Source organism: Psittacula echo (genome assembly GCF_963264785.1).
Source record: "Psittacula echo genome assembly, chromosome: 5".
NCBI classification, from domain to species: domain Eukaryota; kingdom Metazoa; phylum Chordata; class Aves; order Psittaciformes; family Psittacidae; genus Psittacula; species Psittacula echo.
In genome coordinates, this window is record NC_137739.1 from 28,989,657 (window position 1) to 29,005,308 (window position 15,652).

The following is a 15,652-nucleotide window of genomic DNA, read 5'->3' on the forward strand; positions in this document are numbered from 1 at the left end:
ATGCGCCGATCACCACCACCACCACTAGGGCTGGATGGAGAGACGAGCCCCGCCCGGAAGCTGCGGGTGCCCTGCCGCCTCCCGCAGCGGATCCTCCGGCGGAAAAAGACAAGGCTCCGGCCGCTCACCCTGCGCCACAGCAGCTCCTCCCGCCTGACGGGCGCCTGCAGCTCAGCACCGCGCGACGCAACGTTAACGGACGCGACGTGAACGGACGCCGTGCGCGCGGCGGGGCGCCGCTCGCAACGCGCACAGAGCGCCCGCAGGTTTGTTCATTAGGATGTAACGTATAGTTCGGCTGGGAAATCACACCGCGGTTCAAGGAGGCAGAGGGGAACCAGGACCCCGGCACCGAGTAAGGGGCTGTGTGTTACCACCCATGTAGAAGAGTGCATTAGTGAGAGCACACCGAAGTACTGTGTCCAGTGCTGAGGCAGCATCGTACTGGTGAGTGTCCAACAAAGGGCCATAAAGATGACTAAGGGCATATGTGTGAATATGAGCACCTGTATGAAGGAAGGCTGAGAGGCAAGACTGTTGAGCCTGGAAATACAAAGTAGGAGGGACTGTACAAAGAAGGGGAGCCAGCCTCTTTTCAGTGGTGCCTGTTGACAAGACCAGAGGCAATGGGCACAAACTGAAACACAGGAGTCCTTCTGAGCATAAGGAAACTGCTTTTTTACGATGTAGGGGACTGAGCACTGGCACAGGTAATCCAAGGAGGTTATGGAGTCTCCATCCCTGGAGATACTCAAAACACCCTTTGGGCATGGTCCTGAGCAGCCAGGTGGTTGGACCAGATGACCAGATGATCAGGTAGTGAGGTGGACTGCAAACTGGCTGAAGGAGAGAAGCCAGAGAGTTGTAGTCTATGGGGCGGAGTCCAGTTGGAGGCCTGTATCTAGTGGAGTGCCTCAAGGGTCAGTACTGGGACCAGTATTATTTAATATATTCATCAATGATTTAGATGAGGGAATTGAGTGTACTGTCAGCAAGTTTGCTGATGACACTAAGCTGGGAGGAGTGGCTGACACGCCAGAAGGCTGTGCTGCCATCCAGCGGGACCTGGACAGGCTGGAGAGTTGGGCAGGGAGAAACTTGATGAAATATAACAAGGGAAAGTGTAGAGTCCTGCATCTGGGCAGGAACAACCCCAGGTTCCAATATAGGTTGGGGAACGACCTGTTAGAGAGTAGTGTAGGGGAGAGGGACCTGGGGGTCCTAGTGGATGGCAGGATGACCATGAGCCAACACTGTGCCCTTGTGGCCAAGAAGGCCAATGGCATCCTAGGGTGTATTAGAAGGGGGGTGGTCAGTAGGTCGAGAGAGGTCCTCCTTCCCCTCTACTCTGCCCTGGTGAGACCGCATCTGGAATATTGTGTCCAGTTCTGGGCCCCTCAGTTCAAGAAGGACAGGGACCTGCTGGAGAGAGTCCAGCGCAGGGCAACTAAGATGATTAAGGGAGTGGAGCATCTCCCTTATGAGGAAAGGCTGAGGGAGCTGGGTCTCTATAGTTTGGAGAAGAGGAGACTGCGGGGGGACCTTATTAGTGTATATAAATATATAAAGGGGGAGTGTCACGAGGATGGAGCCAGGCTCTTCTCAGTGGCAAACAATGATAGGACAAGGGGTAATGGGTACAAACTGGAACACAAGAGGTTCCACTTAAACTTGAGAAGAAACTTCTTCTCAGTGAGGGTGACAGAACACTGGAACAGGCTGCCCAGGGAGGTTGTGGAGTCTCCTTCTCTGGAGACATTCAAAACCCACCTGGACACATTCCTATGTAACCTTATCTAGGTGTTCCTGCTCTGGTAGGGGGATTGGACTAGATGATCTTTTGAGGTTCCTTCCAATCTCTAACATACTGTGATACTGTGATACCTCTGGAAGCCTCTTCCAACCTCAGCCATTCTGTGATGCTGTGAAATAGCTGACTTCCAGCTTCTGTGCTTCGAGCCCTTTCTACAACTCACTCTAAATCTGGGAATGTTTGAACCCGTGCCACAACAATTTCTGAACTGAGAAAACACTCCACTACGTATGGCCATGTAAGAGAAAAAGTTCCCTTGAAAGGAGAAATTAAACCTCAACTTTTCCTTTTCTCTATTAATGTCTTCAGTTTGAGGAAGGGGGGGAAAGGCAAAATAAATCTTTATTTTCTGTGCCTAGAAAGCTTCTATACAGTCTTTTTGTTCAGATTAAACACAACAGGGTTTACAACTTCAGTATCCAGCTTTGGTGGGCAACGTGTGTAACAGAAGCAGGAGCTAAGAGTATCTAAGAGATGAACCATGAAGTTGAAATCACTGTGTTCTTTCAAGTAGCTAAGGCTGCAACATCCAGAAAAGCAGCAAGCTAAATGACTATGAAAATGATCTATCGCACAAAAGTGGCAGGTTGTGTAGAGGGCTTGAGGTAATGTTTTATATAACAAGGTCAACTTTCCGTGCCAGAACTAGTTCTCCACTGCTTTACCATTCATACTTTACAGGTTATTCACTGTAAAGATCAAACCAGTGCTATCCACTAGCTTGTAACCAGACTGTTTCACATAAACATTCCATCAATTATTTATGTCATACAAAAAAAGCTCATGTAAAGCAAGACCTGTGTTGTTTCTTCTTTCTACTGAACCTGAAAAAAAGAGAAGTCCATTACCACACTCCCTAGTAATTAGCAAGACATGTATAGGTTACTTCTAAAATAGACTGAGCAGTCTGCTACTACCATTCTGAACCGGATTTAACAGCAGTGATTTCACAAGTCTAGAAACAGCAGCAAGGGAGCTGGGAAGAAGATACAAAAGATATTAGACATTGTACTAGGTAGTGTAATTGTGAAATTTTATTTTACTTTTTGAAGTCACTGAAGAGGGTAGGAAAAAGCAACAAAGCATTGGATGTAAATAACCAACCATAGACGTAGAGTAATTGAACAAAATATAAAAGAACACAAACCAGCTCAAATTAATATCCTTTTATATGAGAAAACAGTTGGTACAAAGGCTGAATTAGAAGCACGAATTTCCAGGTCAGTCACATACTTCCTTAGTCTCTCAAAAAACCCAAACCTTTAAAGAATATTTAGTTAGGTATGGTGTTAGCCCTAAATAATGGTAGCCTTTAAAGGTACTTAATGCTTTCCTAATTTCTGGCATGAAATAGCGGCAATAAGAAATTTGAAAAATGCACATTTGAGGTATTTCACCAATTCTACCCTGCTATTAAATAAACACGTCAAGATATTATCATCCAACCTGACTTCCACTAACTACTCAACCCTAAACTCTTAAATCACTAATTGAGAATTAAATATAAATGAATCAAGGTTTTAGTAACAAATTAGTAGTTTTCCTGAAAATGAATATAAACAAATATATGAATATTCCAGAAATATATGTATATTTCTGGAATATGAACTTTTAACTTTATTATAGAGTACATTGTACTGAAAGGTTCATTTAAATCTAGGTAATTTCAGTCACATACCTATGGCTTTTGAGCAAAAAAGCAAGCAGTTTTACTGTATGTACACAATATCGAACATCAAGATTTAAATTAATTATTAAGAACCTACATTCACTGTGGATTTCCAAGATTTACATCCAAAAAGCATAGTTTATTTACACGCTTAGATATTTTAAAGAAAATGAAATAAAATCTTATCTGTTTAAGAATTATGATCTATGCCAAATTAAAAAGATACATTTAATCCCACAAAATGTTTAAAACATTTATAATTAAAAAAAAAAAAAAAAGAGCTTTCTGTGCCAACTATTCTAACTCTCTAAGAATGTAAAATTGCATTGATAGCTGCACTAACTACAATTAGACTTGAAACATTTAAAACCTGAGAGTCATATCTAAACTTTTTTGAAGAAAATCCTACAAGCCCTAATGTTAATTTAAGCACAGATTGGTCAGTGGTCAATAAAATAAAATAAAATGGGGGGGAACCCCAGTGCATTATTTCTGCAGCTCCCAAAGAATATATCACTATAAAATTGTTGCAGTAGTTTTACAAATACCAGGCCTGCCAGCCACAGTAAGGCTTATTTCAAAGTGTCCAAATGAGTGTCTTTGGCCAATTCCTGTGAAAGTTCCTTTATAAGCATGCATCTGGGATCTTTGAAGTTATCCACCTCAAACATACATGTACAGGTGTTTTAATAGCTAGATCAGAGTAAAAACGAAAAGAACTAAAACATGAAAAGGCATAAAAAGTTTAGAAATACTGGCCAGAAAACATTCAAAGTCTAATGAGAAGTTTTATATCATCCCCCAAAGGCCTTTTAAAATCAGCATAGCTGTAGAGCATCATTCACTGTATTTCTGAACAGCATGTACCTTACATTTAAAACAAAATAAAAGACTTGCTGCACTAACAGGTACACTTTACTGCACTGCAGGATGTAAAAAGAAACCACACCTAAAAGCCTAGGGAAGAGAAGCATTACATACAAAGTTACTCTATTTTGTAGTTGTATTTCTGTGCTTGGAAACACTAGGCTCCTTTTTGAATGAAATAGCTCTCCCCTTTCTTCTTGTATCCCTCAGATACTGCTTGACCAAAACCATCCACCAGGAGGAGTTTGAGGTGGCCAGAATTTTCCCATTCTGGAGCTATTTTCCACTGCTTTGATAGCATGTCCTTCTCATGCAGGTGGTTGGTAAAGTAGTAGTGGTCCTTCCAGGCTGAAAGCAGGCAACCTGCAACTGATCAGCCTCCCCAGCAGCTTGCTTCATAGGCTATCAGACTGGTTGCTTTTAACTAAATTTGCATTCCCTTGGACCCAGAAGCTCTCATCTCAAATGACCAATGATACCACTCACCAACCTAAAAACAGGTGTATCTGTAGGTCTGAAAAAAAAATTATTCCTGCATTTCATTGGTACTCATGGGAGCATTTCATTAGAGCTGCAAACCTAACTGCACCCACCACATGGCAACATATTAAATTCTACTCATGCCATATCAATCTAACTTACAATTTGAAAACTACATCTGAAATACTATTACTTCACCTCCTTCACCACTAAGACAATGTAAAACCAGCTCCCACAACCCGATTTTTCCTGGGTTTAGGATTTTTTTTTTTTTTTTTTTTTTTAAGGCACTCAATTGAACAAGCACACAGGTCCATTTATTTATAGAGAAAATCAACAATGTGGCAAACACGCTTGTAAAGTAGTAAGAAAAATGTGGTACCTGCTACTTAGGTGACACAATTTACTACCTGATGTAGCACTACTACAACAATGTTGTGGGGGTTTTTTTGTCCAAAACGCCCAAAGTTTTTACAACTTTTTGTGTTACAGTGGGTTATATCAGGGGGGTTTTGTCTGCTTGACAGAAATTTCCTTTTAAAAAAACCTCAAAAAAAAAAACCAACCAAATAAAACAAAACAAAAAAAAAACCAACCACCCAAACAACAGAAAACAGTAAAGGCAAACAGCCACAAGTTTTGTCATTCTTTGACATAAAGCAGCAGAGGCATTGAAGAACATTCTGCTATTAATACATAGCAAATTGAACTTTTTCTAATATTTGCGTTTAAGATGGTGTGTTTTATCATTCTGATTCTGGAATACAAGTAGGCTAATTTCAAGTAAGAAAAGAGCAATTGTGTACAAATTAAGAGAAAACTGCAGGAGTTAGAATATACATGGCTTCATGCAATGATACTACATCACTAGAAACAGACAAGATTTCAAAAGCCATCCTTTGTGGAACAAACTCTTCCAAACTACTGAAAAAAATTAATAAAACATTCAATACAGTGCTAAGGTTTTCATAGGTGATCAAGGAGATGCTGACTCAGTTTCTTCACCAGCTACTTTTTGACAAACCTTGCTTTAGTTCACTGTACAGAAGAGTTCACATCCCACAGCAGGAGATTGCTTGGTACCAGTAATGCAAATCACTTGTTACAGTTTTTGCTAAGGTTAAATAAACGCATGATGTCAACCATTGCTTTTGCGATGTTTTTCCCAAAACGATGAGAATCCTTTAAAAAGGAACAAAAAAACAAAACCAAAGAGTTGTACTGTCAATCAACAGTTATCTTTTAGGCAAAAGAAGGAACCTTTTAGCATTTTTTAATTTTGGAGCTTACAGAACTAGAGTGTCTATTTTACCATAAAATGAGGAATTTATATCACAAAAATATTTAATGTTATACAAATTAATCCAGGCTTCTGCTATTACTGACTGAGTTCACCATTATGCATTTACTTTCCTACAAACAGAACTGAGATCATCTCCTTTTGAAATCAGATGCCTTTATAGCTTTCTGTGACTTTAAAATAGCTGGGTTTCAGGACTGTTTTCTTACACAAGATTTTGCAAAAGCTAATTTTCAGAAAACAAAACAGTGTTCAAAAAGTCTGTCACTAATGACATAGAAATACCGAAAGAGCAGAAAAAGTTTTTCTATTTTGAGTTCCTATGAGATCCCTGATTTTTTTGCCACTGAAAAATTACCTAAAATATTGAAAATTAAAATCACAGTTATCTAAGTGTAAACAAACTATGAACTTGTTCTGTTTATTCTAAGTGTGAGATGAAAGGTACAAGGAAGAGGTAGTATTAGAAAAATAAATTATTAGCTACATTACAGGATCTATGGGACCTGACAAAATCCATTCGTGGGTCCTGAAGGAGCTGGCGAATGAAGTTGCTAAGCCACTGGCCATCATATTTGAAAAATCATGGCAGTCAGGTGAAGTTCCCAATGACTGGAAAAAGGGAAATATAACCCCTATGTTCAAGAAGGGGAAAATGGATGACCCGGGGAATTACAGACCAGTCAGTCTCACCTCTGTGCCTGGCAAAATCCTGGAGCAGATTCTCCTGGAAGGCATGCTAAGGCACATGAAAAACAAGGAGGTGGTTGGTGACAGCCAGCATGGCTTCACTAAGGGGAAATCCTGCCTGACCAATTTGGTGGCCTTCTATGATGGGGCTACGAAACTGATGGACAGGGGCAGAGCAGTTGACGTCATCTACCTGGATTTGTGCAAAGCATTCAACACTGTCCCACACAACATCCTTGTCTCTAAATTGGAGAGACATCAATTTGATGGGTGGACCACTCGGTGGATAAAGAACTGGCTGGATGGCCGCATGCAAAGAGTTGTGGTCAATGGCTCCATGTCCAGCTGGAGACCAGTAACGAGTGGTGTTCCTCAGGGATCGGTGCTGGGACCGGTCTTGTTCAACATCTTTGTCAGTGACATGGACAGTGGGATTGAGTGCGCCCTCAGCAAGTTTGCCGATGACACCAAGCTGTGTGGTTTGGTTGATACACCAGAGGGAAGGGATGCCATCCAGAGGGACCTCGACACACTTGTGAGGTGGGCTGATGCCAACCTTATGAAGTTTAACCATGCCAAGTGCAAGGTCCTACACCTGGGTCAAAGCAATCCCAGGCTCAGCTACAGGTTGGGCAGAGAAGAGATTCAGAGCAGCCCTGCAGAGAAGGCCTTGGGGGTGTTGGTCGATGAGAAAGTGAACATGAGCCGGCTTCAGTGTGCGCTCGCAGCCCAGAAAGCCAACCGTATCCTGGAGCGTGACCAGCAGGTCAAAGGAGGTGATCCTGCCCCTCTCCTCTGCTCTCATGAGACCTCACTTGGAGTATTGTGTGCAGTTCTGGTGTCCTCAACATAAAAAGAACATGGAACTGTTGGAACAAGTCCAGAGGAGGGCCACAAGGATGATCAGGGGACTGGAGCACCTCCTGTATGGAGACAGGCTGAGAAAGTTGGGGCTGTTCAGCCTGGAGAAGAGAAGGCTGCGTGGAGACCTCATAGCAGCCTTCCAGTATCTGAAGGGGGCCTACAAGGATGCTGGGGAGGGACTATTCATCAGGGACTGTAGTGACAGGACAAGGGGTAACGGGTTCAAACTTAAACAGGGGAAGTTTAGATTGGATATAAGGAAGAAGCTCTTTACTGAGAGGGTGGTGAGGCACTGGAATGGGTTGGCCAAGGAAGTTGTGAATGCTCCATCCTTGGCAGTGTTCAAGGCCAGGTTGGATGAGGCCTTGGGTGGCATGGTTTAGTGTGAGGTGTCCCTGCCCATGGCAGGGGGGTTGGAACTAGATGATCTTAAGGTCCTTTCCAACCCTAACTATTCTATGATTCTATGATCTACTACAAAGACCCTAGGAATATCAATCCCATGCACATGAAATGCTGTCTTTTCTGTATGGACCTTTGACCAGTAAGTAAAACACACAGGGAAATTTAACATACAAGCTAACAGTCATCTGAAGAACAATTTGAACTGTGAAAAAATAAAGTTGTATTTCTTCATCTTTAATGATTAACCAAAAGCACCAAGATCTTTCAGACAAGATAAGGTCAAACAGGGAAAACTAGTTCAGTTATGCTATCCTGAACAAACTCAGCATGTTTATTAAAGTCATAAAAATCTAAAAGGGAAGGATGATTTGCATGCCTCTGCAACAGCAGACTACTCAATAGATGACATCTACTACATTCTAATAATGGGTGTTATTCTAATAAATTTTTCATTAATTATGTTTCTCAAGCACAGATTACAACTTATGTGCCAACTTCTTTCAGTATTATTTAAACCAAAAAGATCTGAAGAATAGGGAGCATACATTTTACTCTGCCTTTACAATTGCAACCAGAGAAAAATCAAAGCAAAACTGTAAGGAAAAAAAAAAATAATCTTACTGTTTATTGGACAGATATGAGTCATTTTACATGAGTTCCAAGGAGCTACTCATACGTAAAGACAACTGTGGGCCACAGGCTTTGTTTATGCTTGAAAGCATAAGTGAAATAGAATATGGCTTCCTTGGTTCATAAAGGTATTACTTTTGTAAAGTGGAGGCAAAAAAACCACCCCTAACAAAACAGCATGTGTTGAGGAAGAAAAGGCAAATTGTAACTGTATGTTGCAAGTCCTAATTTCATTTAGAGAATTTGTAGAACAGTTTCATAAGTAGATATCAGAACAGACTTATTAAACTGTACAAAGAACTGATTCTTACCGTCTTAGAGCAAGATATTTTGCTGGAGACATGAAAATGGATGGAGTTTTCATCCAAGATGATGTAAGAAACACCATAACCATCATCAGCCACCTAGGTGAAGAAGAGAAAAAAAAAGTTCTGAACTTTTTCCCTTCCATTCCTAAATTATCTTATACATAACTACACAATTCTTACTGTGCAGTTTTTAAAACAAGTTGCAATTTCTCCTTCAGCAAAACTTCAGCTTTCGCATTTAATGCATCATTTCTGAAGGCTGATTCCACTTAAGAAAAGAGTTCTAGTCTCATCTGAAGTGCATAGAATTAACATTTTCTGAATATATGTCTGTAGTATTTTCCAGCTTTAGTTGTTTGTTGTTTTTTTTTTTTTAAATAGAATACTTGTTCAAAGACCTTCTGCTGTCAAAGTCTGGTCCAAAACAGCTATACAGCTTACATGCGTAAGTAGAAAGGAATCATAGAACACTTAGTGTTGGAAAGGACCTTAAGATCACCCAGTTCCAACCCCCTGCCTCACATTAGACTACATTGCCCAAGACTCTGCCCAACCTGACTGTTGTGGTTTAAGCCCAGGCCGTAAATCAGAACCACGCAGTCTACTCCCCCCCCCAGAGGGATGGGGAGGAGAATCGAAAGAATGTAACTCCCTCGGGTTGAGATAAAAACAGTCCAGTAACTAAGGTATAACACAAATCACTACTGCTACCACCAATAATAATAATGATAAGAGAAATAGCAAGGGAAAAGAATATGATACCACCCGCCGGAAATGAGCCCGACAGAGAAAAGGGACGTGCCCTTCCGGGTAACTCCCAGTTACATCCCTGGGCATGATGTGCTGTGGTATGGAATACCTCTTTGGCTAGTTTGGGTCAGGTGTCCTGTCCCTGCTTCCTCCCAGCTTCCCCTCCTCCCTGGCAGAGCATGAGACTCACAAAGTCCTTGGTCAGGGTAAACATTCTGACCAGCAACTGAAAACATCGGCTTTATCAGTATTATTCCCAGGCCGAAAGTCAAAACCACAGCACTGCACCAGCTACTAAGAAGGAGAAAAAGTGACTGCTGCTGCTGAACCCAGGACACTGACCTTGAAAAATGCCAGGGATTGAGCATTTACCACTTCTTTGGGCAACCTGTTCCAGTGCCTCACCACCTTCACAGTAAAGAATTTCTTCCTTATATCTAGCCTGAACTTCTCCTGTTGGAGTTTAAACTGATTGCCCCTTGTCCTATTGCTACAGTCCATGATGAAGAGTCACTTTCCAGCATCCTTGTAGGCTCCCTTCAGATACTGGAAGGCTGCTATGAGGTCACCACACAGCTTCTCTTCTCCAGGCTGAGCAGCCCCAACTTTCTTAGGAATAAAATAGTTCATTTGCATACCTGAACTTACTGTTTCATAAGATCACTCTGCAGATGTAAACAAATACATTATATAAATGCAAAGTATGCAAGCCTTATATTATGAAAAATTACCCAAAGGCAAAGTCATCTGACCCTCCTGCAAAGATATGATTCTGAACACCCATATCATGAACAGATATGTTCTGGTCTCTGGTCCAATTTCAGTATTAGCAGCATTAACTGCTAATATAACTGGTAATATAACATAATATAACTACTATAACTGGTCTCTGGTCCAATTTCAGTATTAGCAGCATTAACTGTACCAGGTTTCAGTCTGAGGTTATAATCTAAGTATACCTAGTAAAAACAGACTATCCTGCTGCTACCCTTCTCTTTCCTAACTCAAAGGATCACAACCTTCAAGAGCTTTGCTCTCACTGCTGCTAAGCAGCCTCAAAGTCTGCTCTCTCTTAATGCTACAAGGCTATAGGCTACAGAACACGTGGAAAACAAAGAAACAAACAAACAAAAAACACCAACCAAATAACAAAAACAACCACCAGTATACACATGGAAAAGCCTGATGTACTGAATCTTTGGACTACTTCTGCAAACCAAAGTACAGGTTTTGTAAGGATACAAGAAATTATTTTTCATTTTGGGCAGTGTGCCCTCACAGCCCAGAAAGCCAGTCATATACTGGGCTTCATCAGAAGCAGCATGTCCAGGAGGCCAAAGGAAGTGATCCTGCCCATCTGCTCTCGTGAGACTCCACTGGGAGTATTGTGTACAGTTCTGGTGTCCTTAACATAAGAAGAACATAGAGCTGTTGGAGCAACTCCAGAGGAGGGCCACAAGGATGATCAGGGGACTGGAGCACTTCCCATATGAAGTCAGGCTGAGAAAGTTGGGGCTGTTCAGCCTGAGGAAGAGAAGGCTGCGTAGAGACCTCATAGCAGCCTTCCAGTATCTCAAGAGGGCCTACAAGGATGCTGGTGAGGGACTTCATCAGGAACTGTAGTGATAAGACAAGGGGTAACGGGTTCAAACTTAAACAGGGGAAGTTTAGATTGGATATAAGGAAGAAGCTCTTTACTGAGAGGGTGGTGAGGCACTGGAATGGGTTGGCCAAGGAAGTTGTGAATGCTCCATCCCCTGACAGTGTTCAAGGTCAGGTTGGACGGAGTCTTGGGTGACATGGTTTAGTGTGAGGTATCCCTGGTCATGGCAGGGGGTTTAGGGAAGTAGATTATCTTAAGGTCTTTTCCAACGCTAACCATTCTATGATGAAGGGAAAAGTAAGCAGGGTTATTAGGAAAGACAAACAACTGAAGAAAGGAAATCAGAGGAATGAAGAAATAGTAAGAAGGGAGCAGTTAATATAGCATTAGCAAAAACAAAAGGGAAGCATTAGAAATTCCTGTAGCCAAAACCCTATTTTATTGCCAGACCACACCTTTTTGGAGATTCTAAATACTGACTTTGTAACTGGCTGGAGCAAGCCAGTTTCTCACATATGAGCAGCACTGCAATAGCTAGGCTTCCTTGATATTGCAATTTAAACTCATTCCAATCTCAAGAACTACTAAAAGCTGTATCAAACGTGAATAAATAAACAATAACAAAACAACAACAACAACAACAACAAACAACAAAACCAAAATTCCATCTTGACAAACTAGCCAAAATACGCTATACCTGTCATCCTAATCTCTGTGTGACAAAGAGCAGTCCTGTGATCCCTCTCATTATTCTTTTAGTAGAAAAGCTTTTCGAAAACAGGTTTAGTCTAGGCTATAGCCCCATAAATTCTGTTTAACAGATCTTGTTAACAATAATATTGTCATAATCAAATGTTCAAATCCCAGAAAAAGACTACAGCAAGTCAGCAGCTTGTGAAATCTCTAACAATACACTAATTTCTTGAAAGTCTACAGAAGCTGTAGAACATGGTTTTATTTTTGACTTAGCCACTATTCACACTTAGAAGGGCAAGTAGAACAATATGAGTGGCTTAATTTGGAGGAAAGCATGAACAATTTTTTAAAACTTATCAGGAAATATAAAGAACATATCAAGTATAATTACTCTTACAAATCCCAACCTTAAAATATAGTTTAAGTAATAAGGCATTTGTCAGTGTAATAATAGCCTGATGTAGAGAATCTCTGGGCATATGTAATGTGGTAAAAGCCCACATTTTATCCAATCTCTCCACCATGTAGGCCTTTACCACATTAGATAACTGTGTCTTTCCTTACAAATAATCCATTCTTGTAGTGGGATATGACAAAAAGGTGATGCAAGTTTTTCTGAGCATACCCACATAATGAGAAAGCATTAAGCACATTCATTTAATAGCATGTGTTGCACTTTTGATGTACAATATTAAAGTGTTACAGATCTGAAGTTTTTAAAGTGGCATATTCAAAATAAACTGGTTTTAAAGGAATATTTGTATTTAGCAAACATACCGGTCCAAATCCTCCACCACAGGATAACATTTCAGGATTCTTCTTTAAATCAATGTGTTGCTGTGGTGTCTGACTTGTTGACAGCCGCCAAGGTTCTGACAAAACCTTTATTAGATATGAAACAGATGCAAACAAGTATCATGCAGTGTTTAAGAACATGCAACTTTCCCAAAAACTAGTCAAGGTAAGTTAGAAAACACTCACTAAAGCAATAGTAAGGATGACTCCAGTTCCCACTTCAACAGAATGAACAATTAAGAGGGTTAAAAGAAATAGCTAAACTTGTCCTGATACGCAAACTTTTAACATGAGGTCATGATGTCAGTTCCTCAAACAGAATAAGAGTTGTTTCAGTAGAAACACTGTTTCACAACAGATTAATCTGGTCTATAGCCAGGGAAGTTCTGCATAACAGGTCTTGTTAACAACAAGATCATTAACAGCCACAGTGAAATCTTGGCAAGATACTACATGAAGTTAGAAGCTGTTAAACTCTCTAGCAATACAGGTGTATGTAACTTGAAAGTCTGCAGAATCTGTAGAAAGTTGTTTTATTCTTGACTTCACCCCTAGTGACATTTAGGAGGGCAAGCAGACAAATGTGAGTAACTTAATTTGAAGGCAAGCTGGAACGCATTTTTTATTAATCAGGAAACATGAACAACTGCAATATAATTACTTTTATAGAGTGCAAGCTTAAAATCTAGTTGAAGTAATAAAACATTTGTTATGGTAATAAAACACTGATATGAATGTTGTGCATAAAAAAAAAATTAAAAAAAAAAATCACAATATACAATTCCTTTAATTCACAGTAAAAGAAAGTGATTTTGTCACAGTTCCAAAAGAACATTCTTGAGAGAAAACACAGCCTTTTTTGCTGCCTTGAAAATATGTAAAACCACAAGCAATGTTTGCTTTTTTGTTTTTTTTTTTGTTTGTTTGTTTTGGGTTTTGTTTTGTTTTTTTTTAATACTGACTATATCTTTCTTGCAATCCTTAACAACACGTATTATACTATAAAGCTCACAGAAAGCATTACTATAGGCTTATTAATAAGTGCATACATAGAGCAAAATGAAACTAACTTGTAATCTATCAGCAGATATTAAGCAATGTTAGCTCTTAGCTTTTTTCTTAGGAAAACCTGAGTTCTACAACTATGTCAGCAGATACCACAAAATGCTAGGTTAAAAAAGGATTTTTTTTCTGTAATTAATAGTTATCAATAAAAGTCACTTACTTCTTTAAGGAAGGGAGAATCTACAGCCAGGTACTTGGAGACAACATAAAGACAGAAGAGATGGCGGTCAATGCCAGAACCAGTCATGGCAAGACGATATAAGTGCTGATGTTTGGCAGCAGCAAGCCGAAAGAACTTCAGCTTATTTTCAGTCTGACAATGAAACAAAAATGAAGAAAAATCAGTTAAGTGAACTGGATGGAGGTGTGGAAAACAAGTTACAGCAATGGCTCTTAAGGCTAGAACGTGTAATGGTCAAGTACAGTATATTACTGTATATTTAGTGTCTAGAGACAGTGGTCTTAGAGTTACAGAAGAACAATAAGAAAAGATGGAACTGCATCAGCCATTTAGAAGGCAGACTGGCAACACTGAAGGTATTGGGTTCATGAATGCTGGTCATTTTTTAAAAGCCTTCTCTTAAAATCTCAGGAGCAGGCAATTCCAGTCAGAAGTCATGCAAACAGGAATGGAAAGCTTCATCACGGAGAGTTCAGATTGGACATTAGGAAAAGGTTCCTCACTGGGAGGCTGGCCAGTCACTGAAACTGGCTCCCCAGGGAAGTGGTCAGGGCAACAAGCCTGTTCAAGGAATGTCTGGATGATGCTCCTAGTCGTACAGTTTAGTTTCAGGTAGTACTGTAAGAAGCAGGGAGTTGGACTCAACGATCCTTATGGATCCAACCTGAGGTACCCCATAGTTCTATGAACACTGTATGAATGTTGTAAGAGCTGAAAGAAAGTGCCTGTTCAAAACAGTGAGCCATTCTGTTAAGATTTTATGATGTGGAATAAACTTACCGAGTGTATGGCAACCTATCGCTTCTTATCTCCAGCATCACTGCAATTTACACCACTTATATGGGACATAGTGAACAGCCTATATGGCTTCAGCAAGAGAAACTAATAAATCACTTGCAGTCATGCTAAATATGCCCACCATTGGCATCCAGGACTAAAGTTTTGTGGATAAGTCATGGAAGATACATGCCTCAAGGAAATTCCGAGAAAAAAGTAGAACAAACAGTAAAGGCAGCCAACTTTTTTGGAAATAATATATAAATGCATGTAATATATCTTCATAACATATCAAACCCCAAACTTGCACTATGAAGGCAGGGTTCCTCTGCTCTGTTGCTGGTAATTCCAGATGAAGGGCAGTAATGAATCAACAAGTCTGAAAGAATCATGTTTGTAGTAACCATAAAAAATTTAAAATGAGCAGAATTATGCATATTACGTATATATATCTTGCCATGTATGGGGTTATCTTATTCCTTCAACAAAAAAGTAGATGTTGACTGTGGAGATGTAACAGCACTTAGTTTTGACATTAGGACTATGTCAAAATTGCATACACATGGTAGCTGCACAGTAGCTGTACCATACAGCTGTGTATGACATCTTGAGAGGGCTGGATTTTCAGACTTGAACTGGTCCGATCACAGCTCCCAGCACAACGTTTTGAGGGGGATTTTACCTATACACAACTCTCAGAAAGAGGAGGGAGAAAAAAGTTCGTTTTTTTTCTCTGTGCATCTGTTTATTTGCAGTAAC

General features: G+C 40.3%; 1 protein-coding gene across 9 annotated transcripts in view; it reads right to left on the minus strand.

Annotated features, from left to right (window-relative positions):
• Positions 1–2,829: 2,829 nt before the first annotated feature.
• Positions 2,830–15,652, minus strand: part of CPT1A (carnitine palmitoyltransferase 1A) — a 45,184-nt gene continuing 32,361 nt past the window's right edge. For all 9 annotated transcript variants that reach the window (XM_080620130.1, XM_080620137.1, XM_080620135.1 and 6 more), the window contains 4 exons: positions 14,096–14,248; positions 12,853–12,957; positions 9,030–9,122; positions 2,830–6,011 (listed from right to left, as the gene is read on the minus strand). In XM_080620130.1, the coding sequence (XP_080476256.1) occupies positions 5,925–6,011; positions 9,030–9,122; positions 12,853–12,957; positions 14,096–14,248 (438 nt within the window). In that variant the 3' untranslated portion in view covers positions 2,830–5,924. The remainder of the gene's footprint in view (positions 6,012–9,029; positions 9,123–12,852; positions 12,958–14,095; positions 14,249–15,652) is intronic.